Source organism: Panthera onca, chromosome B4, assembly GCF_046562875.1.
Source record: "Panthera onca isolate mPanOnc1 chromosome B4, mPanOnc1 haplotype 2, whole genome shotgun sequence".
Lineage (NCBI taxonomy): Eukaryota > Metazoa > Chordata > Mammalia > Carnivora > Felidae > Panthera > Panthera onca.
Window position 1 is genome coordinate 135283336 of NC_138345.1, and position 25503 is coordinate 135308838.

The following is a 25503-nucleotide window of genomic DNA, read 5'->3' on the forward strand; positions in this document are numbered from 1 at the left end:
ACCAGCACGGGCAGAAATGCTGCCTCAGCTCCTCTGCCGGCACCAGGCTGTGGAGCCCACACGCAGCCCACGCGGGCTGGACACACACGGCACAAGGTTTGGAATTCAATACATTAGCCAAAGAACAGAAACTTACTTCATCCTGCGGCATGGAAAATGAAAACAAATAATTTCATTAGACCCTGTAATGTCATGACCCTGGAAGAACCATTAAGCATATGCCACATGGGGGTGCTGCTTCTCGGCCTGCAGGATCCACAGACAGAAGGGCCACAGTGTGCTCCGGCCAGGACACCCACCCCAGTGGGACGGCCTGTCAAGTCTTCCTTCCCCGACCATTCCGTTCCCTAAGGGACTGGCGGGGGGTGACCTCCTGAGCCAGCTCCCGAGAGCAGCACACGCCCCCTGCAGGGGGAAATCCCGGCTCTGTCCACGGGACACGGGTCAACTCCCCATCCACCGCCACTGGGGGGGGGGGGGGGAGGGCAGGGAGGCTATGTGCTTTCTCCTGTAGGTCCGCTTCCACCCTGGAGGGCCCTGGGGCTCTGCTTTGTGCAGGTGCCTCGGAGGGAGGGGCCCAGTCTGCTCTCGGCGTCCTGCTGGGAGAGCTCCTGCAGACAGTCAGGGGGCCCGCCCAGCTTTCTTCAGAAGCTCCAGAAGATGGAGGCACACGTATGAGGTCTGACACAACGGCCAGCACGGACCAGGTCACGACCCCCAGCTGCCCGAGAAGATGGGCGCCCGTGGTCCTCCCCATTTGATACGTGGGAACAAATCACTCGCTCAGCGTCCCACAGCTGGTAAGTGGTGAGGCCAGACGTGCGTGTAGCCTGTACCCTGGCAGCTCTGGAGGCAGGGGAGGCCCCTCGGCCCTCGCACAAGGCGTCCTTCCCAGAAGGCAGCACCCGCGGGCCCGCAAAGCCTTTCCCGGCCCCTGCTTCATCACAAGGCGCGGAGAATCCCTTCCCTCAGAGAAGGAGGGTGGAAGGACTCATGTGGGGCCCGATGGGGCCTGGCGACCGAGTCCTGTGTCTGGAAGAGACCCGAGGGCCTCAGGGCCTCCCGTTTTACATGTAAAGATACTGGAAGGCTCGGACCCAGGAAATCAGGAAAAGAGGAAAGTTAACCCTGAACCAAAATTGGTTGAATTTCCCGTCTGAAACAAGGCAAAGTGCCTCGTGTGAGGGGGAAGAAGAGCCCACTCTCCACCCTGTCCTGGACCGGAGGCCTGCCAAGCCCAGCTGCACGGCGGCTGCCCCCTTCTCAGCCGTCTGGCAGGGTGGGGCGGGGAACTGGGGCCCCCGCGTGACCTGTGGGTCCTGGCACTCACCACCAAGAAGAGAATGCCAGTGGTCACCAAGTGACCGTCCGAATTCCTAATGAGAAGGGTCTTTACTGAGATTCAGAAGGCCCTTCAGTAGTGCCCTGGGGACTCTGAACATGAAGCTGGTTTCTAGAACAGCCATGCTTAAAGGCTGCCCCACAAACAGGGCAAAGGCCAGCACAGAGTTGAATGAGAAAGTCAGCACATGTCTCAACCTCACGGGCCCAGGCCCCTGCCGGACCAGCGGGGTCACGGGCACAGCCTCCTCTTACCTCAAACTGTGGCCAGTTCATGGACATGCCTGGCCCGTGGTTGGCTCTGAACCACCTCAGGTCCTCCACTGCGTCAGCGGCTTTGATGCTCTGTTCCAGGTCGCGGTAAATGTTCTTGTAGCTAAATCAGAAAGAGGAGACAGGACCGTCTTGAAAGGCAGGGAAGGCTACCGTTCATCCCAGCCAAGAGCCGGGGCCCAGCAGGCACGTGGTCTCCAGCCACACTAGAATCAGCTTCATAGTACGGACCGGGAGGTGCTGCCTGGGTCGGCGGGATGGTCCCCTGGCCTCCGCGTGCACAGGAGACAGACAACGATCACGGTGCGCGAGCCACAGCTTTGGCTTCCCACAAATTGGCTTTTTGTCGTTGTTATTTTTTATTTTTTGGCGGGGAGGGGCAGAGAGAGAGGGGGGCACAGGGGATCCGGAGTGGGCTCTGCACTGACAGCACGGAGCCCCACGCGGGGCTCGAACTCACGAACCGTGGGATCGTGACCTGAGCCGAAGTCAGATGCTCAACCGAGCCACCCGGGGGACCCTTCCCACAAACTGGCTTTTAAACCAAAAGGGCCGGGGCTTGGCGGCAGACTCACTGCCCGCTGGGAGCACCCTCTGCCCTAGAGCCTCAGAGGGAGCACGGCCCCGCGACACCTTCCCTTCAGACGTCCCACCTCCCAACCGTGAGAGAGTAAGTTTCTGCTGTCCTAAGCCACGGGTTTTTGGTATTCTGTCACGACAGCCCCAGGGGGCCACTCGCCATCTACTCCCCAGGGAGGCGAGCCCCCGCCCCCCCTCCCCAGCCAGCGGTGCAGCTCCTGGCAAGTCACGCTCCACAGCCGGCCTCCGTTTTCTCGCCAGTGAGATGGGAAACAGTGCCTCCCGCTGTACGGACTCTCCTAAGGAACAATGAATGCCGGGACAGTAGCTCCGCGAGGACTGTTTCTATCGTGTCACACAGGAGACAAAGAGAATGTAATTTCCTGCGAACGACGAGCCTTAACTTGTGAGTCCTTTCTGAACGGCTCTGCTATATGGATGGCTGAAGTCCACGTCCACAGTTAGCCCGGACCTCTGTCCCAAAGGAGGCATCACGGGACCAAGGACGAGGCGAGTGTGGAAGAAACACCGCGGCGTCCACGTCACGGTTCAGAGCGGAGTCTCTGAGGGCCCGTGCCGTCCAAGGGCCACTGAGAAGTCAAGGGCTGAGCGAGCAGGCAGCCAGCTGCTCTGGATGGAAGGGCCTCGCGAAGGGCTTCGAGGCGAGGTGGTCCTGAGGGTGGGGCACCCCGGCCCGGGAAGCGCGGGGAAATGCTCCTGGCTTGATTTCAGATACGCCGCTGTGGTCGGTCCAAGCCGCGGCCCTCCCTTCCTACCCGGGCCCAGAGCGCGTCCGCGGAGCTGGCGGCGCGTGGCCCGAGGCCCCCCGGCTCAGGCCAGCCGTGGGCCATCAGCTGCCACGGGCAGGGGGAGGGGAGGGGAGTACACCACACAGGCCGACCCCGTGGCACAAGACCCTCCCCGGACAGGAGAACTCAGCGGGGAGGAGGTCTCGGGACAGACACGGCCACCCCCAGCCCCGGTCTGGAGAGCAGTTACTGAGCTGTACGCAAAAGCCACTCTCCACGGACCACACAGTGACGTGCTCCCTCTCTGAACGGGAACTCACCTGGCCACGTTCGACAGGTCTAGGTGCTTCTGAACTTCCAGCAGGACTTCCCGGAAGAAGCGCAGGCGCTTTTCCTCAAACTGCTGGCACTGCTCGAACACCTGCTCCATGTTCTCCATGTACTGGGGGGTGCCCTGGTCCAGCTCCTTCAGCGACTTCTCGTACTTCTCTTTGGTCTACAAGAAAAGCCGGCACCGCGGGACGGAGGTTCGTCTCCGCTCACCCCGGCTCCCTCTGGCACAGAGAAAGCCAGCCGGGCTCTGCGCCACCCTGCTCCTCACCCGCCTTTGTCCCTTTCCGCCACTTCTGGCGTCATCGGCATCTAGACTCGTCGGGTGACAATATTCGGGCAGACGCTTTGAGGGGCTTCATAGGGAGTAAGCAGGGTGAGGAGCTGGGACCCAGAGTCCAAGGATCGACTTCCTCGACGCCCCTCAGGTCCCAGCCCACGGGACTCCCGCTCCACCCCCGCTCCCAAAGGGGACACCCACCCGAGCTGGGCGGGGCAAACACTGGGCAAGACGCCCTTCCCACCCCCACGTGGCCAGGCCCCCCAGGCTCATCGCCCAGGCCTCTACAGATTCCAAAGCACAAAGAGCACAAGCTCCGGAGTGTCACAGACTCCACTTTCAAATTCAAGTTCAAGTCCAAGCTGCCCCACTTCTGAACTGCAAACCACACTCTTGGCATCTACTGGGCCTCTCAGCTAGAACCGGCCCAGACAGGTAGATGCTGGGGAAGGGGTGTTCACTCTGGAGCCCAGGGTGCGTGGTCTCGAGCACCAACCGCTGCCACGCTGACTCCCATCCACGTCATCTACCCGTGTCCTCTCTCCCCGGGGAAGGGCTGCCAGGTCACCCACGTGCCTCGGACCTTGCCCACGACAGCGGTGACTCAGAAGTTATGTCAGAGGCAAGATCACGGGGTTGAGTGCCAGACAGACCTGGGGGCGGGTCCTGGCACCCCATTTTCTGACAGCCCCACTTTCCTTCGCAGAACATGAGGTACAGGCAACCCTTGTCTTATCGTGTTCCACGGGTATTGCATTTTTTCACAAACTGAAGGTTTGTGGCCACCCTGCGTGGACCAAGTCTATCGGTGCCACTTCCCCAGTAGCATTCGCTCACTTCAGGTCTCTCATCACATTTGGGTGACTCTCATAATACTTCAAACTTTTTCGCTATCATTACCATTATTATGACTTTCGTCATGGTGATCTGTGACTAATGATGACTCCGTGAAACCTCAGTTGATGGTTAGAACTTTTCAGCAATAAAATATTTAATTAAGGTATATACGTCGTTTTTAGACGTAATGCCATTGCACACTTTGTAAATTACACTATAGCACAGACGTATCTTTCATATGCACTGAGAAACCAAGAAAGTCATTTGACTTGCTTTACTGTGACACTCCCTTCGTTGTGGCGGGTCCAGAACCAAAACCCCAGGGCCTGCACTTCTACTTCGACATTCTGGTATTTAAATGAGGGAACACAAGATGGGCACCAAGTTGCACAAAGCAGGAATCCAAAAAAGTTCTGGGCCCCTTGTCCTCCGGCCCACTACACTCCCCTACACAGCTGTTCCTTCAGAGACCGTCCTGAGAAGGGATTTTACCAGAAAGGAAGTATGATAGGACCACGGTAGTATCCTGGGGCAAATGGAGGGACAGCAGAGCTGGGGCGATATTTCCGATAAGCCTTTCCAGCTGGGGCCATATTTACTGTAAACCTTTCCACTATGGAGACCACGGACGGGTGGGCTGGCCACGCAGGAACTTGGCTTTTCTGGTCCTGATGACAGTGTGGGCTTCCAAGAAAGGGCTGAGCCTCCCTGAGCCGTTACAGGCCGCCTCGCCTTGAGGATCAAGGCCATGCCTTGGGACCCCGGCTGTGGGTCCCCCGCAACCTCGGGGGCAGCTTCTCTGCCCCCGCTCGAGACCCCAAGTCTACTCACTGTCTATACTGCTTCCCTCCCAGGCACGCTTCTGTGACTCAGGCCCTGGAAAACTCCCCTTTATGCCCCAGGGATCTCTCTTCTCAAAGACTTCCCCAACAGGCCCCGTCCACTCCCTGGAACAACCCCCTGCCCCCTCCCGTATCTACCGTTCCTTGTCCTGCTTCTGAGCCTCCTGGCTGGGCTTGGGTCCTCTGTAACCCCAGAGAAAGGTCATTCCTTCCAGTCTGGGCATTCCCAGCAGGAACAGAGAGCCACCAACTGCCCTGATTATTCCTCCTCCTCCTCATCGGCCGCCTGCATGTGTGAGGCCCTGTGTGGGATCACTAGCTCGGAGGCCCGAAGACCTGCAGCTCTAGTTTAAACAGCCGGCGCCCAGCGGTACCACCAGGGCGACACAGAGCAACCACTTCTCTGGGATACTTCAACACAGCAGCCTCCCTGGGCACCCCGGGGCACCCGGTGGCGACAAGACGCTCCCCGGGCACGTGGCCCGTGTTCACAAACAGTCCTGCCCCAGCAAAGGCCAGACAGAGAGCGCGATCACCACCCCTGGGGAATCCCCAGCACAGAGCACTTAGAAAGTTCCCAGTAAACATCCGTGGAGCAAAACGAGAAGCAGCCTTCGCTCTCCTGTGGACGGTGGCCTTTAGCACTGAACGTGAGGAGTTCTTTCTGATGGATACTGCGAGGTGCAGTCACTGCCTGACCGGTAAGAAATACAGAAGGATGTGTGCAGCCAGTCAGTGTTGGTTTTTGGAAACCGCTTCAGGAAGGGGAGGTGGGGGTGGGGGTGCCCTCCTCTCTGGGCTGGCTCTCGGCCTACGAGGACCATCGTGCTTCAAGGTCACCGACCAGACCGCAGAGCCAGGAGGGAAATCTCTACAATGCGGCCCAGTCATCCTGACAGGCGCCTTACATCCGACCTTGGACCCTGGGTCTGTTCTGCCGAAGCATCGATTTAGTGAACTCTGTTCGGAGCGGCTGGAAATAAAACAGGAAAGGTATGTGTCTACATCTCCCTCACACCCACACCCCGGCACAGAGACGGCGCATCTCTCCTCTGGGCGCCGTCCTGGGCACCTGGCAGAAGCGGCCCTCAGCACCCCGCCGGCCTCACGTTCCCGGAGCCCAGGTGCCCTCCCTATTCAGCGCGTAGCCCCAGGCTCCTGACCCGATCCCACAGCGGAGGCAGCAGCTGCTCTAAAACCCCACATTCCTGACCGTGCCCCAGGCCCAGAACCAGGAGCGGGGAGTGGGGGCTTGCTCCCCAAGAGGCTCCGGTGCTCGCTCTGAGGGATGGGCTCTTCCACAGACGACATTCTGCACGACCCCGCCCCCTCGCTACGCTGACGACAGAGCAGCGAGGAGCGGAGAGAGAGGGTACGGGCCGTCCCCCGCTCACATCACCAGCTGGCACAAGACTGAGCCTCTCCCAACGCAGTTTCCTCAGTCACACACAGAGATGCCACCACCTAAGTCCCCGGGCTCAGTGGTGCTCACCCAAGCCGGACACGGTGGAGGGTGTCCACGGAGCAGCTCAGGGCTCCTGCTTCCCCCCGGCCTCACGTCCTGTCCCGGCCGCAGGGCCTCTCCACTTCTCTGCGTCTCTCTCCCCAGACGCAGGCTGGCGTCTCCTCGCTCAGCCCTGCCGCAGAGCAGCCCCTGACGGCCCCGGCCCCCTGCACCCTCACCGCACAGCAGAGGCGGTGGCCCGGGGCCTCGCTCACGTCAGCTCTCACTTCCCGGGAACTTTCAAACGACGTGAACCTGTCCAGCATTGGCACTGCGTGCCCCGGGCCTTCCGGGCAGGATCACTCCGGCCTCCGCGGGCGCCCTCACGGTCACACCGCCCTCCCATCCGCTCTCTGATCCACGGCACTGCACAGAGGGCACCCGGGATGCCACGCTGCCTGTGCGCCTGCACCTCTCCGGGGCCTTCACCGCTGGGCCCTGCTCCCTTGACCCCGCCTATGGCCACAGTGCCCTGGGCCTTCCAGGCACTCCTGTCCTGCCATGGGACTCCCGCCCCTCACCACCAGAGCAATCCCTGTAAGCTGTGGTCCTCCTCCACACCTGTGCCCTCCCCGGGTTCTGGAACCTTCTTTCAGTGGCTCCCTATTAGCAGCGTCAGAAGCTCACCACCTGCCTTGCAAGACCACTGGCAATTTGGACATCATAACCCCCTGTGCCAGCTCAGACGTCAGCTCCCTGCCGCTGACGTTCACGCCTCCACGTCCCGCACAAGCTGTTCCCGCCTGGCAGGCAGCAGCCCCGCCGCCCTTCCCCAAGCGGAGGAATGGCCCATTCCCCTGCCTGTCCAGCACTCGCTTCCGCCCTGGTCCTGAGCAGGGCACGGGGGGGCCGCGGGAAGGGGCTCACTGCGGAACTCTCTCGAGGGCAGCACTAGGTTCCGCTGCCGTGGCACCTCCCCCCGCATCCGCTCCAGCGGCGACAAAGGCCGTGGGCCAGACGGGTGGCCAGCTGAGGCACGCGCGTTCAGCGTGGAAAAGCTGTGCCCGGTTTACCTTAAGAACATCTTGCTTGCATTTTTCTACTTTGTCTTGCAACTTCTTAAGCTGCTCGGGGTTGAGGGATGGGTCTGCTTTGCTGTTGGTTTCTCGTGACGTGGCCAACTTCTCCTCTTTGCACGCCGCGTGGTAGGCCTTCTTTGCTGCCTCCACCTGCGGGGAGAGGGAGCTCCTGAGCGCCACGTCGGGAGCACAGAGTCCCGACTAGAGGCTCCAGACTCTGCTCGCGCCACCCAGACGAGAGGGAGGAGCAGGTGCAGAGCTCTGCGCGCCGCATGATCGCGACAGGGCATCCAGCAGACGCTGGCGCGGTGCCTGCCTGGGGCTGGGCGCCCTCCTGGGCACCAGGGGTGCGGCACCCAAGGCCCCGGGCTGTCACGGAGCTCTCCGTCCAGCCAGAGAGGCGACTACAAGAGACGGCTGAAGAACAGAGTCAGAGGGTAATGAGTGCCAAGGAGGAGAGAAGAGCGGGGAGGCGACGCCGTGCCGAGCTGCATACGGAGGCTGGGGAGAGCCGGCCGAGAGAGACGCCACGGAGCAGGAATGGGAAGGAGGTGAGGCTGTCTGCGGGAAGAGCATGCCAGGCAGCTGGAACAGCGAATACAAAGTTCCAGGGCTAACGTGAGGGGCTGGTGTTGGGAGGCAGAGTCACAGGACACGTGTTCCACGGCTCTCTCACATATATACACGCACGCATACATGTGCAGATGTCTGTATAGTTTTTTTTTAAGTTTTTTTAAAGTTTTCATATTTTTAAAATTTTTTTTAATGTTTATTTTTGAGAGAGAGATAGAGTGCAACTAGGGAATGGGCAGAGAGAGGGAGACACAGAATCCGAAGCGGGCTCCAGGCTCCGAGCTGTCAGCACAGAGCCCGACGTGGGGCTCGAACTCACGAACTGCGAGATCATGACCTGAGCCGAAGTTGGGCGCTCAACCGACTGAGCCACCTAGGCGCCCCTGGATGCGTGTATCTTTACTTCACAGATGTTTCCCTGCTTAAGCCAAAGTCACAGAGTTCATTCTAGAGAGGAAAGAGTTTTGTAACCGTGGCCTCATGAGGGGGATAATCATTACAAATGAGGCCGCGGACAAGAAGAAAGGAGAGTGGCGAAGGCCGAGACAACAGAGAAAAGGAGAGCCTGTCGTTACAACCCCAAGACAGAGGTCTGTTCTGGGCGGTTCTGGGGAGGAGGAAGGCAGTATGGCTCCTGAGAAAAGCTGGGGGACGGGCAAGGAAGGAAGCAGCACGGCCACCCAAGGAATGGGGCTGGCGAGCTGCGGGTGGTGAGGGCAGGGGTGCGTGTCTGAGAGCCTCCCGCGAGCCAAGGCTGGGCAAGGCTCAGTGGCTTCGGTTGCTTCGTCTGGAAAAACCAGTATCAGTATCATTTGCAAATTTCAGAGAAAAACACATACAAAAGAAACATTTCAAATTAATCCTTTCTACCAGCCCAAAGGGACTGCGGGGTCTTGAACTGGAGTAAATCTTAGCCACCACGGGCCTCCGAGGGGTGGCCCATCTCTACCGCTGCCCAAAGCAGTCAGAGGGGGAGCAGCCAGGAAGCAGGGGCGCCGGGCCGGGCAGGGAGCTGCCTGCAGGAGGCATGCACCTCTTTTAGCTTCTTGGCCCAGGGCTTCTGCGCCTTCCGAAAGCCGTCCTCTGCCTCTTTGGTCTCCTTGAAGCCTCCCATCATCTGCTTGTGAAAGGCTTCCTTCTGCCAGTTCTTGATCTTCTCGAAGTCCTCGTTCATCAGTGAGGCCTTCACCTCCAGGTGCAGCTCGCTCACTCTCTCCGCCTCGGCCATGACCGCCGTCCAGGCCTTCTCCACCGTCCCGTACTGGGGCCCTGGCACAGGAGAGAAGCTGCTGGTTACTCGCCCGCGGCTCCCGGAGGGGCCCTGCCCTGGGGATTTGCTCTGTTAACCTGTCTCTGCTGTGAGGACTGGATTCTAGGCCCAGCAGCCTGGCTGCTGGGCCAAGAGGTTTCCTTTGGGTTCTTTCAGATCTTTTTCTCTCAGTGGCTGTTCCTTTTTCAGCCTGGGATGAAGAAAGAATAAGGAAGCGAAGCTGGATGTACTCAGCCATTCTTTTGTTAGGGAAATCAGGGGATTACCCACGTTTCCTTTTTTTAGAGTCACTAAGCTCTTTAAAAACTCGAATTTCTGCATCTTGGAAGTTTTTCTTTTTCCTAATTAATATTTTTTAAATGTTTATTCATTTATTAGGGTTGGGGGGGGGGGGGAGAGGCAAAGAGAAAGAGAGACAACATCCCAAGCAGGCTCAGCACTGTCAGCATAGAGGCTGACATGGGGCTCGAATTCATGAACCAGGAGATCGTGACCTGAGCTGAAATCAGGAGTCAGACACTTAACCAACTGAGCCACCCAGGCGCCCTAGCATCTTGAAAGTTTTAATATGCTTATGGCTGGCTGGAGAAGGAGGTGCCTCTGAAGTGAGCTGACCTCTCCCCCTTCTTGAGGCCTCTCCCTTCCCCGCGGGGGGCTCTCCAGCACCTCCCTCATTCACTCCCAGGAGGAGCCTGGCTCAGAGCAGGAACTTGAGAGCTGCTCGTCAAACAGAGGACTGTCTCCTCAGCAGAATGGAAGCCCTGTCTTGGGGAGAGGAAGGAGAGTTGGAGGCAGGAAGCTGCTCTGGCCAGATGGAAATCTCTAGGCAGTGGTCCCCTCGCACGCTGCGCTCAGGAAGGAAGCTCGTAATCGGCCTGTCACTCTGTTGAGGGTGTGGGGTGCTGGCCTCAGGTGAGGGAGGAAGAAGCTGTGACGGAATCTGAGGGGGACAACTGCTGTTTGAGCTGCGCACTGACACAGAGAGGCACCGGAGGGGTGGATAGCCGTGGGGGGTGTGAACCCTTCTGAACCTCGACTCCCTGTGTCTACAGAACAAGCTGCTCCCTGTCCTGCCTCGGTCTGCCACGCGGTGGTGGGATCCACGCGGTGAGGGGGGCAACGGTGCTCCGTGAGCCTCAAGTTTTGAATCAACACAAGGGACGGTGCTGGCAGCTGGACCCCAAGAGGTGGAAATAAAGTAACAAGTTACGGCTCCTCGTCACCCGTGCGTGACCACCTCACTCCCTGGCACCTGCTTGTACCAAGGCACTGTGCTAACCACCCCCACCTGACCAACGACCAGTTTCAGCAGCAGGGGAGACACGGGCAGCTGGTCTAGACCGGACCGAAGCTGCCTGGGGCCCCGCCCCCCCTCCCCCCCCCGCCGGACCCCGAGGCCAGCGGCCTGACTTCCCCATCCTCTGAGGTGGGCTGCCACGGGAAAGGGCCTGCCCCACGGCACACCCTGAGAAAGCCCCACCAACCGGCTTCTGTCGCAGGAAACCCTGGAAGCCATCAAGCCCCCCTCTACTGCCAGGAGGTGCGTCCTGAGCACAATCCATATCTACGGCAGCAGTCGGTTACCAAACTCCAGAATCTTCCGAGCGTTTTGCTAGGGAGGGAGCGGGGGCAGAACACGCACCATACGACACCTCTAGTTATTCCTGCTAAAATTCCAAATTAGAAAGCCTGGCGATGTCACCATCTAGTCTTTCCTGATCTGCTACACAGCCGAGCTTACGAATAAACAACCCTCTGTGTCGGACCCGCCGTGCAAAGCAGCCAGCTCTCTGCCATGAGAGCGCTGACTCGAGTCTGGGTCCCGAAGGCGCCGTCCCGGGTTAGGCTGGCAAGCGTAGCAAGTCCTGCGGATGACCGGGGCTCCGCAGAGGGGGGCTCGGGTGCCGTCTGCAGAGAGGAGCCCCGTGCCGCAAAGAAAGGGGAAGAGAGCTCACCCCGCCCGTGCTGCTGGGTGACGGCGCCCCGCTGCCCCCCGGGGCGGCGGCCTCCCTACCCTTCTCCACGAGCTGCCTCCAGCGCCGCGCCCACTCGGTGAGCTGCTGAGCGTACGCCTTCTCGATGCGCGCCCGTTCGTGCAGGCAGTTCATGAGGTCGCTGCACAGGCGGTGGCCATCGTCGATCCGCTTCACCGTCCGCTTGTAGTTCCCGACCTAGGAGACAGAACCACACGGTGAGGCCGGGGCCCCCTCCTGGGACTGGGGCAGGCCTGACCCCCGTGGCTGCACGCGCAGCCTCCGTGCCAGCCGGGCTCATCCACTCTTCCACTCAAAAGGCACCCTGCGTGGTTAGATGACAAGCTCCCCATTTTTATTACTGGCAGGAACATTAAAAAAAAAAAATTCAGAGCTCAAAAACCACGTGGCCAGCGTCCACGCTCTGACACCACGGGCCAGGGAGGGGGACAGACCGGCACAGGCAGGGCTGTGGTGGAGGGAATGGCGAGCTGAAGGTGCCCAGAAGGGCATCTCATGTAGACCAAGGGGTGAGGGACAGCTCCTGGAGCAAGTGATGTCTGACTAGAGAGATAATAATAATAATAATAATAATAATAATAATAATAATAATAATAATTTAGTGGCTCGGATTTAAATGATTCTATAATTAATATTACAGAACTGGCTAAAGACCTTTGGAAAATCACTGGTATAAACAGGTTTCAGGCACCTCCCACTTTAACATCATCCCGTGCTGGATGATTATCACTTCCCGATTAGAGCACTCAACACTCTCCCACTTTCTGAGCACCTACTATGTGCCAGGCAACACAGCAGGTGTTTTGCACCTGCAAATACCGCCCTGCCATGGCAAGTAGGAAGATGAGAAAACCAGGGCTTAGGGGATGACCTAGGTCACTAAGATCGGGGGCAGCAGCTGAAGGCAGCATCTCAAACGGCTCCGGGTAGGACCGTCTCCATGGCAAAGCTCAGGCTCCTCTCTGCTTTGACCAGTGTTAAGGTGAGTTTGGACTACATCCTCTCACATATGAAAAGAGAGACTAGCTCGTTTAAATTATCAAATATAGGGGCGCCTGGATGGCTCAGTCAGTGAAGCATCTGACTTTGGCTCAGGTCATGATCTCGCAGTTCGTGAGTTCGAGCCCCGCGTCTGTCTCTGTGCTGACAGCTCAGGGCCTAGGGCCTGGAGCCTGCTTCGGATTCTGTCTCTGTCTCTGTCTCTGTCTCTCTGCCCCTCCCCTACTCTCTCTCTCTCAAAAATAAACATTAAAAATTTTTAAAATAAATTATGGAATATAAAAGAAGAATTAAGAAAACATTAGTGGCTGCGCTGGAGTGAGGATCAAAGCGTTCACCAGACCACCTAGAAGGGCAGCGCGGACACTGGGGCGCTGGAGGAAATGTGGCAGAGAAACGATCATGCCGTTCCAACCCTTCCTTCCCACTCGCTTCCAAAATCTTCACCAACTTTGACCAACCTTACCATTTCTGAAGGTCTCTCTGCAGGCTGATCCCTCTCCTATTTCACCCCTGTTTAGACTCAGTCTGGAAGCTCCTGCAGAACAGAGGACTAGGTCCCACTCCTACACAAAAGGGGACAGTCCTCGCTCTCCCGGGCAGGCTGCGGAGACCGACAACGGCACAGCCTGTCGAACTCCGGTTTACGAAGAGTTCACGCTAGAGTTTCTCCTGCCCTGAGCTGAACTAACCGAGGGGAGGGGGGCAGTGGTGAAGTCCTTGAAGAGGGACAGGACACGGGGGCCCCCGGAAGGGCATGGGCAACAGGGGAGGAGCTCTGGCCCCTCAGGAAGGGCTGTCGCTGAGGCCAGAGAGGACCCCGCTCCCAAGGGGACCAGCAAGGAGCCCCGGAGGCCAGGCGGCCCGGGCAGCCTTCTCCACCAGGCGCCGAAGTGCACGCACAGCTCCGGGAGCGCGCGGCCAGGCGGTTGCTCCTGACCAAGACGGGCAGCTTTCGACTGTATCCTCAGCAGGCCCTGTCATTAGCGAGGCAAAAAGCAAGCGTTTCACAACCAGCTGGAAGTGACACCGAGTGCTCACTTCCCTTTAAAATAGGGCCCTGCTGTCATTTTGAAATCTACAGCAGGATGGAAAAATAAATAAATAGCCAACAAAACACAACTCTGTGTCGCTGAGCTGGCGGCCACAAGGGCTAAGATCATCGCAGCTCGATTCAGGCTCGACAGGCGACGTGAGACCGTGATGCGGAGCTGGCTTTCACCTGTCACCAACAATATCCAAACTGGTAATCAAGATCACAGCGTGTTGGCTCTCCAGGAACCTACCCACCTCTCTGCTTTTCAAAAGCCTCGTAAAAAAATTTTAGGGAACAGAAGAGGGTATCTGTTAAGAAGGCACACGCTGGTCCAAGCCAGGTCCTGAGCAGTACCTCAGCCGCTGTTCATACTTAAGGACAACTCTTGAAATCTGACATCGCATTCCCAGCTGCAGCAAGGAATGCAGGCAGGACGTTTCCAGAATCATGTGTTTTGGGTTTAAATGTTGGCCGCTGTGACCACTGCTGAGGCCAAGGGGAGAAGGGAGTGGTCATGACAACAGGCACTGAGATGCTCTAGGAACGTCTGCCCTACTGGGCTTTCCTCCATTAAAAGGCTGCATATGGGCTCGAGACGCCTATCCCTTTAGTCCACACCCAGGGACGTTCACCAGGAAGTACTATCAACATCTGCACAGACTGCCCAGTGACAGAGCGATGTGGCCTTCCCGCTCCCCTGAGCAAGGTCCTGGCGGTCAGGGTGCTGACAGCTGTTTCTCTGGACTGAAATATAATCTACGTACAATAAAATTCACCCTTCACAGGGATACAGTTAGACGAGTTCAGATGCATGTAAGCCGTGTATACCGTATCAAGGTACAGAAACTTCCATCTCCCTGCCTTGTCCCCCGTGCCCTCCTGCAGTCAGCCTCTGCCCCACAGAGCCCCGGCAGCCACTGATCTGACTGGCGTCCCTTGTGGGGGCAAAGGTCAGGCCGCCCCAAGCCAGGCCACTGTGGCATGAAGATTATTTTGAGTTAAAAAGCAATCAAACCCCAACAGATTCAGGAAAAGCTCTTTACCTCCCCCACCCCCGACCCCCCACTGCCTAAAAAGGATCTGGATTGAGGACCTGCTCCAGGAAGAAAGCTATCGTATGCCACAGATAACGTTATTCTGTGAGCTAGGCGTGGTGGACAGAGAAGGGCCCAGGAAGGCCTGTCTGATCAAAGTTCTCTCTGTCCCATTGTTTCCTGGCGGCTCGGCAAACATCTGTCCACCAAACATTGACTCTTTTTCATTTACCTGTGAATTACATTCCTTCCCTCTGAAGCCCCAGACCCCTACCCCTTCTCCTTAGTTCAGGATGACAGACATACCTCGCTTTGCCTGTCTTCGGAATATGCCACGTCTGTGTGGATTCCCCAAGTGTACAAACTAAATTTTTTCTTCTTCTGTTAATCTGCCTCATGTCAATTTGATTCTTAGTCCAGCCAGAAGGACCTTGAAGGGCACAGGAAATTCTTCCTCCCCAACACCCTTTACCAAGACGTCCGGGATAAATGGAACCACCCGGCATGTGGCCTGGCCTTTGAGCCGGTTCCATGTTATTGTCTAGGTCAGTAATTTATTCCTTTTTACTACCAAGAGCTGTTCTATCGTGTGGAGACACTGCCATGTACTTGCTTGCCCTTTCGTCCTGTTGAAGGACACTGGGGTTGTTTTCAGTTTGGGGCAATTACAAATAAAGAAGCTATAAAGATTCCTGGGCGGGTCAAACACTTAAGAGTGGGAATGTTATACGATAAGCACACATCCAACTTTGTAAGAAATCGCCAAACCGTGACCCAAGTGGCTGCACATTTCGCCTCCCAGCTGCAGGGTATGAGGGTTGCGACTGCTCTGTGCTCTCCCTGGCACTTGGCGCCGCGTCGGGTTCATTTTTGGAATATTTTACCATTTTGTTTGTACGTGGCAGTTGTCTCACTGTGATTTTAATTTGCGCTTTCCTAACGTCTAATGATGCTGACAGCCTTTTCTCGCTTCTGTCTGCCGCCCATAAGTCTTCTTTGATAGAGTGTGCTCTCTTTGTTTCAATACATTAAAAAAATTGAGGTATAATGCTGACTGGTTTTTGAAGTGCAAGAAAAGTTAATTTGCAAATATGTGACACAGCGATCGTATGATAAAGTGAGGACATACACGGTTAGCTATTTTTGCTTTACCAGTTTTGTAGTTTAAAAGTTTCTCTCTTGCTTTCTTCTTTTTTTTATAGTTTTTTTTTAATGTTTTTATTCATTTTTGAGAGACAGAGACAGAGCACAAGCAGGGGAGGGGCAGAGAGAGGGAGACACAGAATCTGAAGCAGGCTCTCGGCTCCGAGCTGTCAGCACAGAGCCCAATATGGGGCTCGAACTCGCGAACCGTGAGATCGTGACTTGAGCTGAAGTCGGTCGCTTAACCAACTGAACCACCCAGGTGCCCCTCTCTCTTGCTTTTCAAAACACTGGTTTATGGGGTGCCTGTGTGGCTCAGTCAGTTAAGCGGCCCACTTCGGCTCAGGTCATGATCTCGCGGTCTGTGAGTTCAAGCCCCACGTCGGGCTCTGTGCTGACAGCTCAGAGCCTGGAGCCTGTTTCAGATTCTGTGTCTCCCTCTCTCTGACCCTCCCCCGTTCATGCTTTGTCTCTGTCTCAAAAATAAATAAATGTTAAAAAAATAAAAAACAAAACAAAACACTGGTTTGAGATAGCCAAATGGCAGATAACTTTATGTAGAAATTTAAAAACTAAACAAGATTTCTTCCAAACCTTATTATCTGTTGATTTATTCACAGAAAGCCCAGTAGGGTCTGAGGCCACCTATGTTCCTAAGTTCCTCTAAATTCAGGCTCACCCCCTCAGATACCAAAATACTAAAGGCAGACACTCACCACACATGTCCCTGGGTGCAGGGCTGGGACACCCCCCCTTCCTCAGGGGCTGCCCAGCCTGCCCAGCCAAGGGGAGGGGCGAGAGGTGGGGAAGGTCTACTGGAGGCAACATCCAAACCAAATTTTCAAGGACCAGTAGGACGCTGGCCAGGTTAAAGGCAAGGAGAGGAGGAGAGGGACACATCTGGAGAGAGAGAACGGTATGGGCGACAAGCTCCGCCAGCAAGGAGACCCAGGGGTGCTGGCCATGAGGCATGGAACATGGAACACAGAACGCAAGGGAACGACTGGCCATTTCGATGGGGGGTTGGGTGCAGCTGGGGGTGGGGGAATCAGATGGTGAGAAATCTCGAGGGTCAGGCGTTCATCCTGGAAGGTGCCACGCTCAGGGGCTGGGCGGGGGGCTCGAGGGGGAGGGGGGGCGGTTTCAGGAGTGCGAAGCTTCCAGAGGAGGATGCGAGCGTAACCTCCTCAGGCTGGGGCCTCAGCAGTGGGGACAGAGAACGGAAAGGCAGGACAAGGGACCGCTCTGTCCTCCAGGTGGCAGGTGGGGGCAGGATCCCAGTGGCCAGGCACCTGGCCGGGGGCAGGGGGGGACTGTAATTCATGCAGGTTGGGCTGGGAAAGAGCAGAACCACCACCTTTCTAGAGTCCTCCAGAAGCCACTCTCCTGCCCCCACTCCTCCTAGGGGGCCACACTCCTCCCCTCCACCAAGCTCGCTGTCCTCTGGGGAATCAGAATCACTCCATCCTCTCTCCACCCACAACCCCCTACCCTGAGGCCTGGAGGGAGCCCCTAGCAGTCAGCCCACCTCTCCCTTTCTGTAAGTCTGACTCCAGTCGTTCCTCGGGTTTCCCTCCACCCCAGGGGCTGAGAATCCAGCGTCAGACACACCTTTGGGTTTATAGTCAGCTAAGGCGAGTCTGGGGCTGGAGGTGCAGTGATCCCTGTGCAGAAACATCTGGGTAATCGGGAATCAGAACAGAGACAGTGGGCTCTGTCCAAACCCCAGCAGGTTTATAATTACAGGGGCGCCGGGAGGGACTGTTTAGACAGGTCGCACCAGCTCCTCGTTTATCCTCTGGGTGGAAACAGTCCGGAACTGCCTTTCACAAGGACGCTGCACAACGCCTGCTTCTCTGACTTTAGAGCCAACTTATCCGGACCAATCCCCTTCTGTGGAGCACGGTGGCCAAAGGCAACAGGAAAGCTGGAGGATTTGGAAGCAGCCCAGTGAGACCGCCAGGCTCCCAGGCGGGTGACGGGGCGAGCGAAGGCAAACCCGCAGCTCCTCGGAGCCCCCCCACCTGTTGGCCTCCCAGTGCCAGGGCCGGGCCCCAGTACAGGCTCAGCTACCATCACCTATGCTAACCACAGGCCACTGGGTCAGAGGAACCTACAAGGTACCACGCACTGGTCATCTCAAGTACACCTTCCATTTTATTCTTTGTACCCTCCTCTTTGGCTGCTGACCACCAGACCCATCACAGACAGATTACCTGTTACAGCCTAAGTCCCAGAGTGAAACCAATGGCCCAAGTGAGAACGGAGCCAGGCAGGGCCGCCCCAAAGCCCACACTCTCCTACCCTGAGCTGCCTTGGCTTCCTCCTGCCCGTGGCTCATCTCAACACTACCAACGCTCCCAATGGACTTGGGGCCCCCCAGGAGCCCCAGTGAGGTTGTGGCTGCCTCGCTGCCGACTCGATGCACAACAGAGTGAGGGAGTGGCAGCCTGTGCCCCAAAACACCCTGCCCTCCCCAGCCAGTTCCTGTGTCCATGCCCCCAGACAGCTTTACTTCCTGCCGTCCCGAGCTGTGCAGGCCAGACCTGCAGCGCACAGGACGCCAACCCCCAAATACCGTGCGTCTCACGCTGTGCCCTAAGAGGGTGTGGACCTCCTCATGCACCACTCTTCCCCCACTGCCTTCCACGGGGTCTGCCACACAGCTGGCACTCAGCAAGAATGTAAGATAGGACCAGAAAGTGACTACAAGAAAATACAGGTGACTTTGGGCTGGGCAAGATCCTTAAAATTTCAAAAGTCAAAGCTGTGCGCTTACACGCATGCGTGTGTATGTCTATGAATACATCTTTTTTGCATCAAAAATTAAGGATTTCTGTTCAGAAGCCAACACCACGGACAAAGTTAACAGACCGCAAACACTGTTTCCCAATCTGCTACGTCTAAATTGACAACACGCTAAACTGGAATATCCCAGTAAGTCCTATATACCAACATGAAAAAGGCCCCGAGGGAAGTCAGGCAAAAGGTATGAACAGGCAACTTCAGAGAGAAGCAAAGTCCAAGGGGCTGACGGCAGCGAGGCGCTCACACTCGTGTGATTGGGGAAATGCCCACGATCTGAAGGCTCTTCACCTGACAGACTGGCAAACCCCAGAGAGTGGGAACTGACAAGCGTGGGGCAGGGGGGCATACGGCATACGGGACCCTTACTGTATACACTGGGGGAAGGTAGCCTGAGGCAGGCCTGAGAACAACCAGGCAGTAATTAAGTCATTAAGCAGACACATGCCCTGTGAGGACCTGGCAATTTTGTTCCTGAGTCATCCCCACAGAAATGTTCTCTTGGGCTGTGGGCACACAGGAGTCTTCACCCTGGGGAATGCGTGGGTGAATGGGGGGCGGGGGGAGCTGTGGCACACCAAGGCGGAGGCAAGCGGCGGGAAAAGTGCAGGACTCGGGTACAGACCTTGCGACCTGCACGGACCTCACGAACAGAAGGAAACAGAACGGCAACGGTGGGCAGCATGACGGCCTCGGTGTGAATTAAAAACAGCCGCACACAAAGCAAGGCTATCAAGTTTAGGAGAACCCGGGCTAACACAAGCCACGACACTAGAGAAGGGAAGGGACTAGCGTCAAAGGCAGGGAGAGAGATGGTGAAGGATGCGGGTGTTGGGTCGCATCCCACCTACCAGTCCCAGCGGTCTGATGAGGCGCAGCTTGTCTTCCCCGGGGAGGCTTCCCTGAGACCAGCTGTCCCTGCAGGACCACCAAGGGGGAGCACCTGTAGCGCCTGCACTCGCAGACAGGTGGGGCCAATTCCCCACCACAGGCTCCTGCTTGCTGGTCCACGTGGGGGCCACGAGAGCCCTTCCAAACACTGTCCCCATGGCCTGCAGCCACAGCTCGACCCACACGGGTCACGATCGTGCGTGTTCGCCGCCTCCCTGCCCCAGCTGGACTGCAAGCCGCTGGCCACGGGCATCACAATGAGTGCTTCTCAGCAGCAGCAGCAGCATCATAAAAGAGCATGTCAATGCTGTGCCAGGCAGTGTAAAACAGCTCTGCATGTGTCCCCTCCTGTGACAATCCTCAGCAGTGGATACCATTAGTGTTTCCATTTTATAGAAAAGGAAACTGGGGTCTAAAGAGGCAGAGTCACCCACGATCGTGCAGCCAGAAAAAGGAAGAGCCCGCCTTCCAGAACCTTCCTCGGGCTGAGAAGAGAGAGAGTAAAGCCAAGACTTAACGAGTCAATGTCAAGTGACGTGTGTGTCTCCAACCAGCCTTATGGGTCCCAGGGAAGGCCACAGACAGAGTTCAAGACAGAGAAGTAACGTACGGGCCCCGTTCCTGATTCCACTGTGTGCCACTGAGGCTCATCAGGAACCCCAAATCTGTAAACTACTGAGACCGCTTGCCGAAGATGACCTCGATTTCACGCCCAGAAGGCTTATTATGCCCTTTAACCTGGGACACTGAAGGCCCAGGCACCACAACTGCTCCTTGCACATCCTGGAAAGGCAGGTTCAAGGGCGAACCAGCCGTGCGGAGCTGACCGGACAGAAGGAAAAGCCCTTGGTGTTGTCCCTCCCTCCCGGCAAGTCCATGGAATCAGAGTCAAATGTTTTCTCCAAAGGTGATAAAGTACACGGAGAGGCTCCGGGACATTCTGAAAGACAAGGATGAAAAATGACCCTGTTGGGATTCCTTAACTACAGGCCTGCAGACGGTGGGGAGATTGGCTGAATGAGCTTCTGTTACCTGGTTTGAGTCCCCCAGCCCCCAGCCCTCTCCGACGTGGCCGCCTCTCAGGAGGGAGAGGCAAAGACCTGGGCCTGCCCCGAAATAAATGGCCTTGTGTGGGTCTCTCTCCCCACGTTTCTATTCCTTCAGCTGTAAGGCAGAAGTAGAACTGATTTTGTAAGGACTAATCACACTGGGCTAGGGTGGGTTTACGGTACGGGCCGGGTTTCTTCTCGGTCGGGTGCACTCTTAGCCCGGCTCAGGCATCGCTGGACAAGACCGGGCCATTTCCGCAGGTTGTCCATGGGGGCATAGGATCAGATGACCTGCAAGGGTCCTTCTCAATTAGAGGATTTCTAATGGAAGGGTCTGTCAACGCTACCAGCTGGCCGGCTGCCCCTGAAGCCCTCATAACTCAATTTCTGACAGCCTGGTGCCACCCTCTTGCCACACACCGATGTGTCATCAACACCTAACTGCGCCAAGAACTGTGGGAGGGACGAGGGATACAAACTTCTGTGGTCCCTACCTTCCTGGGGTTTGTTGTCAGATAAATAACACAATTACAGACGGTGACAAGTTCTGGAAGGAATGCCCTGGGTCATCGGAGTTGCCTGAAGGAAAGGGTGTCTGTGGCAAGAGTGGAAGAGAACTCTGAGGGGCAAGGCTGCTTTCTGAAGGCTCGAGGCAGGATATCAAGGCCCCACGGAGCGTGAGCCACACGAGACGCCACCCCCTCGGGGAAACTGCCCCCCACCCCCACCCCAGCTCACCCTCCCTCGTTACTCCCGTATGACACATGTAGCTACAAGCCCAAATGCGGTAACACAGTGGGTTCCGAGGCAAGGACCGTGCCTTTATTCTCCGTCCTCCAGGCCAGGCCCACAGAGGGCACCCCGTAAGATCCTCTCAATGCCCGAATGCCGCTGGAGCGGGAATCCCTGTTCCACGCACACAGGGAGGGACGGCAAAGTTGCTAAGCGCTCAGCTGGACGCACGGGCAATGAAGCAACCCGTGATCCTTTATTTACCAAGGTCTTAATCCAGTGAGCCATTCCAGCTCTCCTCACAAAACTAAAAGGAATGGACTGTTGGAGCACCACCAGAGAGTACCTCCAGGGATGACGGATGTCACTAACACTCGTGCCGATCTGGAAAGAGCCGTTTAAGCAGAAAGCAGCAGAGAGCCCCGCGGCTGCTTCACTCATGCTGACGAGGCTTTCCTTCAAACCCAGGATCCGAGTTAGTTCGGCCCCAGGTCTACCCGTGCCCCAGGCAGGCCGGGAGCGCTCCAGGCCTGGGCCTTGGGGTGTCGCCACTTCCCCACCCACGTGCCTGGTGGGGCGCACGTCATTTGCCACATCCCGCACACAGAGGCAGGGGGGCCCCACGGTGCCAGCGCAGAGCCTCCTGTCTCAGCCTAGCCCAGGCCCTACTCTGAACCCCCCTTTCCGAACGGGGTCACCATCGACTTCAGGGTTGTGCAATCTGCTGGGCGCCTGAAAGCACCGGGGAGCGCAGACTCGCTCTGGAAAACCCTCGAGTCTGTGCCCGCTTGCAAGCTGTGCTCTGGCGCCCCTCGTTCTACGGGGCTCCACCTGACTTCTCCCCGCTGCCTTCCAGCTGGGCTCGCCCACCATCTGGGCTCCCAACTCACCCTGCACTGGAACCAGAGGATCTAGGAGTTCCCCACCTTGGTGCTCCCCTGAACCGGCCCTAACCTCACCGGGCTCCGCCTCCTCAAAACGGGGTAATGTCATTCACCTGGCGGGGCTCCGGGAGCCCGATCTGTGCTCTGGCTGCCTCTGACCCAGCGCCAGTCCCGTCTCACTCCGGGGCCTCACTCCGGTCCCGGATCCGGTTTTCAGCTCTCGCTCCCAATGTTGACCGGCCCTGCCGGCCGGCCGTGCCTGGAACCGTGCTCACCAAGTAGGAGGGTGAAGAAATGAGGCTCCTTACCCTGCCAAGGCACCCTGTGCCGCTCGACAATTTCAAAGCACAAATCCCAGCCTTCAGCACCGTGGAAGATCAACTGCTTACCGATCTTTAAATGTCCCAAATGATGAACGAAAAAAAGAAGACCCAGAATCCCAGAAATCCCGGTTCTCAGGTCTAACTCCGAAGGCAGAACACATCGTGTCGAGAGGAAGGATGCGTTTAAACAAAGTTACTTCAGAGCTGACCTCCTCCTAGGGTGGCCAGCTAGGTTCACTGTGCTCTGTGCCCTCAGCATGCGATGCTCAGCGTCAGCAAAGGCCCGGCGACACCCATGGACTTGTCCCGAGCACAGCACACGCCCCACCTGCAAGCCATCACCCCCAAGACTCCACCCTGGCGCTCACACATGCTCACCCTTCAGCCGAGTGCCCGGGAAACAGCACGAGGACACGGCTGCCCAGTGACTAGGTCACTACCCTCCCTGAGTCTCCCTCACCCCAGGCAGGCGCTGGGCGAGGGGCACCCCACTGCCGTAAGAGCTGCCGCTAACCTGGATGGTGAGCCGGGTCTTGCCAGGTGCGTCAGCCAGGGCTCGCTGGCAGCTGTTGTCAGAAGCTCTAACCGTGAAAGGGGGCAGGGACAGTTAGAGAGCTGACAGCAGGTGAACCCTTGGGGCACAAAGCCAAATTACCTTGGCGGGGGGAGACTGCCAGACTGGAAAGGTGATAACAGCACTTCCTCCAGGCGGTGCCCCCTTCCTTCCAGGCCCAGCCCCTCCCCAAATCCCGCTTCCACAGTCCCCCCACCCCTCCCTGGTCCCCTGCCTCAGAATTCCTGGTTCTACCTTCATGATTCCTGCAACCACCCCACACAACACACACACAGACACACACACACACACACACGGGCTGCCTCACCCTAACTCCAGGCCTGGGCCCCTCAGCTCCAGCCCCAAACGTCTGCATACAAATGTCTCCATGGAGCTAAGCCAGCACGGCCCAATTGAGCATTCAAGAGCCCACCAGCTCTAAAATTGGGTAATTCTATTTATTTACTGAGTAGAAAGGGAAAATGTTGTATCTTACATGGCTTAAACAAGTTGCTTTCACATCACTGAGATCAAACAAGAGAATAATTTATCTTCAGAGGACACGCTTGACGGCAAAGCACCTTGAGTGTTCGATTCTCTCAAGGAACGGCTCCTTACGTGCAGTTTGGACCGGGGCGGGGGGGGGGACAAGCCCGTTCCCGTGTACACAACATGCACGTGCAGGGCCGAGAAGCGGGTGAGTGAGGAGGCCACACTCCCCGGGGCTCGGGAATCACGGCCGGGCCCTGTGGAGGCTGACTATAATCCCCACAAGCATCCCGAGGAGGAGAGGTCCGCCTAGGAACCCGGGCAGGCTGTCTCTCTATTCTGAGCCCGAGGGTCACACGCTCGCGAACAGTGGCGCCAGGGTCCGCCCAGACAGGACTCAACCGTCTTCACGCTGAAGCAGAAGCATTAAGTGTGTGGCGCTAGAGCAAAGGGACACTTCTCTCCCGTAAGCAGCTCCCGGGAGGCTGAGAGCTGGGGCGAGAGAGCAGTTCCAGAGGCAGGCGCCTGGGCCCAAACCCCGGCTCCGCCACCGACTACTTCCGGGAAGCCGGGCATCCGCCAACCACCCGAGCCTCGCTTTCTCCACCTGCAAAGTGGAGATGACCATCTCAGAAGGCAGTCGTAAGAACCGAGAACACCCACAAAGCCAGAGCAGGGGCCTGGCACAGAGCACGTGTGCATTAAATGCTAGCCGTCATCACTGTTTTTCATTTCTAAACTTCTCGTTGTCGGTTAACGTTCCTTTTAACACGTTCTGCTAGAAGTACACGGACCATAAGCACACAGCTTATGCGCACACAGCTGGGTGACTTAGCAGCGAGTACACACCCACGCGTGGGACACGGGGGCCGGGGGACAAAAGTCCCTGCTCGCCCAGAGCCACCTCTAACACAGCCCTGGTGAGCCCACTCGGGGTGGGGGGAGGGGAGCCTCTTCCGCATCCTCACAGCGTTTGCTCTGGACCATTTAAAAGGCCCTTGTGTCTGTTTTATTCATGCCGTGTCCCCAAGGCCTAGCACGGGGCCTGGCACATGGCAGCGCTCTACAATTGTTCACCGAAAGACTGATTTCTGCCCACTATTGTGGTTATTTGCACACATATTTTAATTCCGAATATTTCACGCAAGCTTATGAGCAGAGCAGGTCTTACCACCCAGCATCAAACCCCTTCCTTTCTCTGACTTACCCATGCATCCAGTCGACGATCATTCAGCGTGTCAGGCACCGTGCTAAGTCCCCAGCACCCAGGCGTGAGAATTGGAGGATCGAGAATCGAGTCGTCGCCCTCAGGTTCTCAGAGCCCAGAGGGAGACGCACACGGTGAGACTACACACTGGATGGGCCTGCGGGAAGGCCGCCTGAGCCCCGCCAGAAGGGGTCGGGGAAGGCTGCCTCGAGAAGGAGCTGGAAGGAAACGGAGATCAGGCTGGAGGAAAGACCACGAGCAAGGCAGGCAGCGCCCTGTGGACAGGAGCCTGGGGGCGCTCCGTTTAGCTGGAGCCCAGGGCAGTGCCGCTCAGGAAGGACCAGGTGGTTCAGCAGCTGCCAGCACGGGCTTAGGTCTTAGTTATGCTAACGAGTGTGGCTCCACTGTGGAGGGGATGCACAAAACAGAAGCTTCCCACCCCCAGGGCAAGGAATCGCACAGGTTTGCTTTTCCGGACGAGCCGCCCTGGCTTCAGGCTAGAGAACAGACTGAACACGGCACAGGGGAGGCCAGGGCCCTGACCCTCCATCATGACGCAGCAGGTACTGGTTTGCCTGAAAGAATGAATGAATTAGAAACTTTAGGGAAATGACGGCCTGCCACCAGCCTGCCGGCAGCTAGGCCTGAGCACGGCGGGATTACGACAAAGGCGATGCACCCACGGACAGGCCGTCACGCGGAGAACTCCGTCCAGGCCTGCGTACGTCAGGGCGGTGGCCGGAGAGCGAGTGGAATAGGTCACTGCC

General features: G+C 57.3%; 1 protein-coding gene across 5 annotated transcripts in view; it reads right to left on the reverse strand.

Moving 5' to 3' along the window:
- PACSIN2 (protein kinase C and casein kinase substrate in neurons 2) overlaps nt 1-25503 on the reverse strand; it is a 134598-nt gene that overhangs the window by 9172 nt on the left and 99923 nt on the right. For 3 of the 5 annotated variants that reach the window (XM_060656153.3, XM_060656155.3, XM_060656157.3), the window contains 5 exons: nt 11612-11768; nt 9361-9596; nt 7749-7904; nt 3263-3438; nt 1597-1717 (listed from right to left, as the gene is read on the reverse strand). In XM_060656153.3, coding sequence (XP_060512136.1) covers nt 1597-1717; nt 3263-3438; nt 7749-7904; nt 9361-9596; nt 11612-11768 — 846 coding nt within the window. Of the gene's footprint in view, nt 1-1596; nt 1718-3262; nt 3439-7748; nt 7905-9360; nt 9597-11611; nt 11769-19459; nt 19556-25503 lie in introns of those variants that run through there. The other 2 variants (XM_060656152.3, XM_078449376.2) reach the window with 2 other exon arrangements.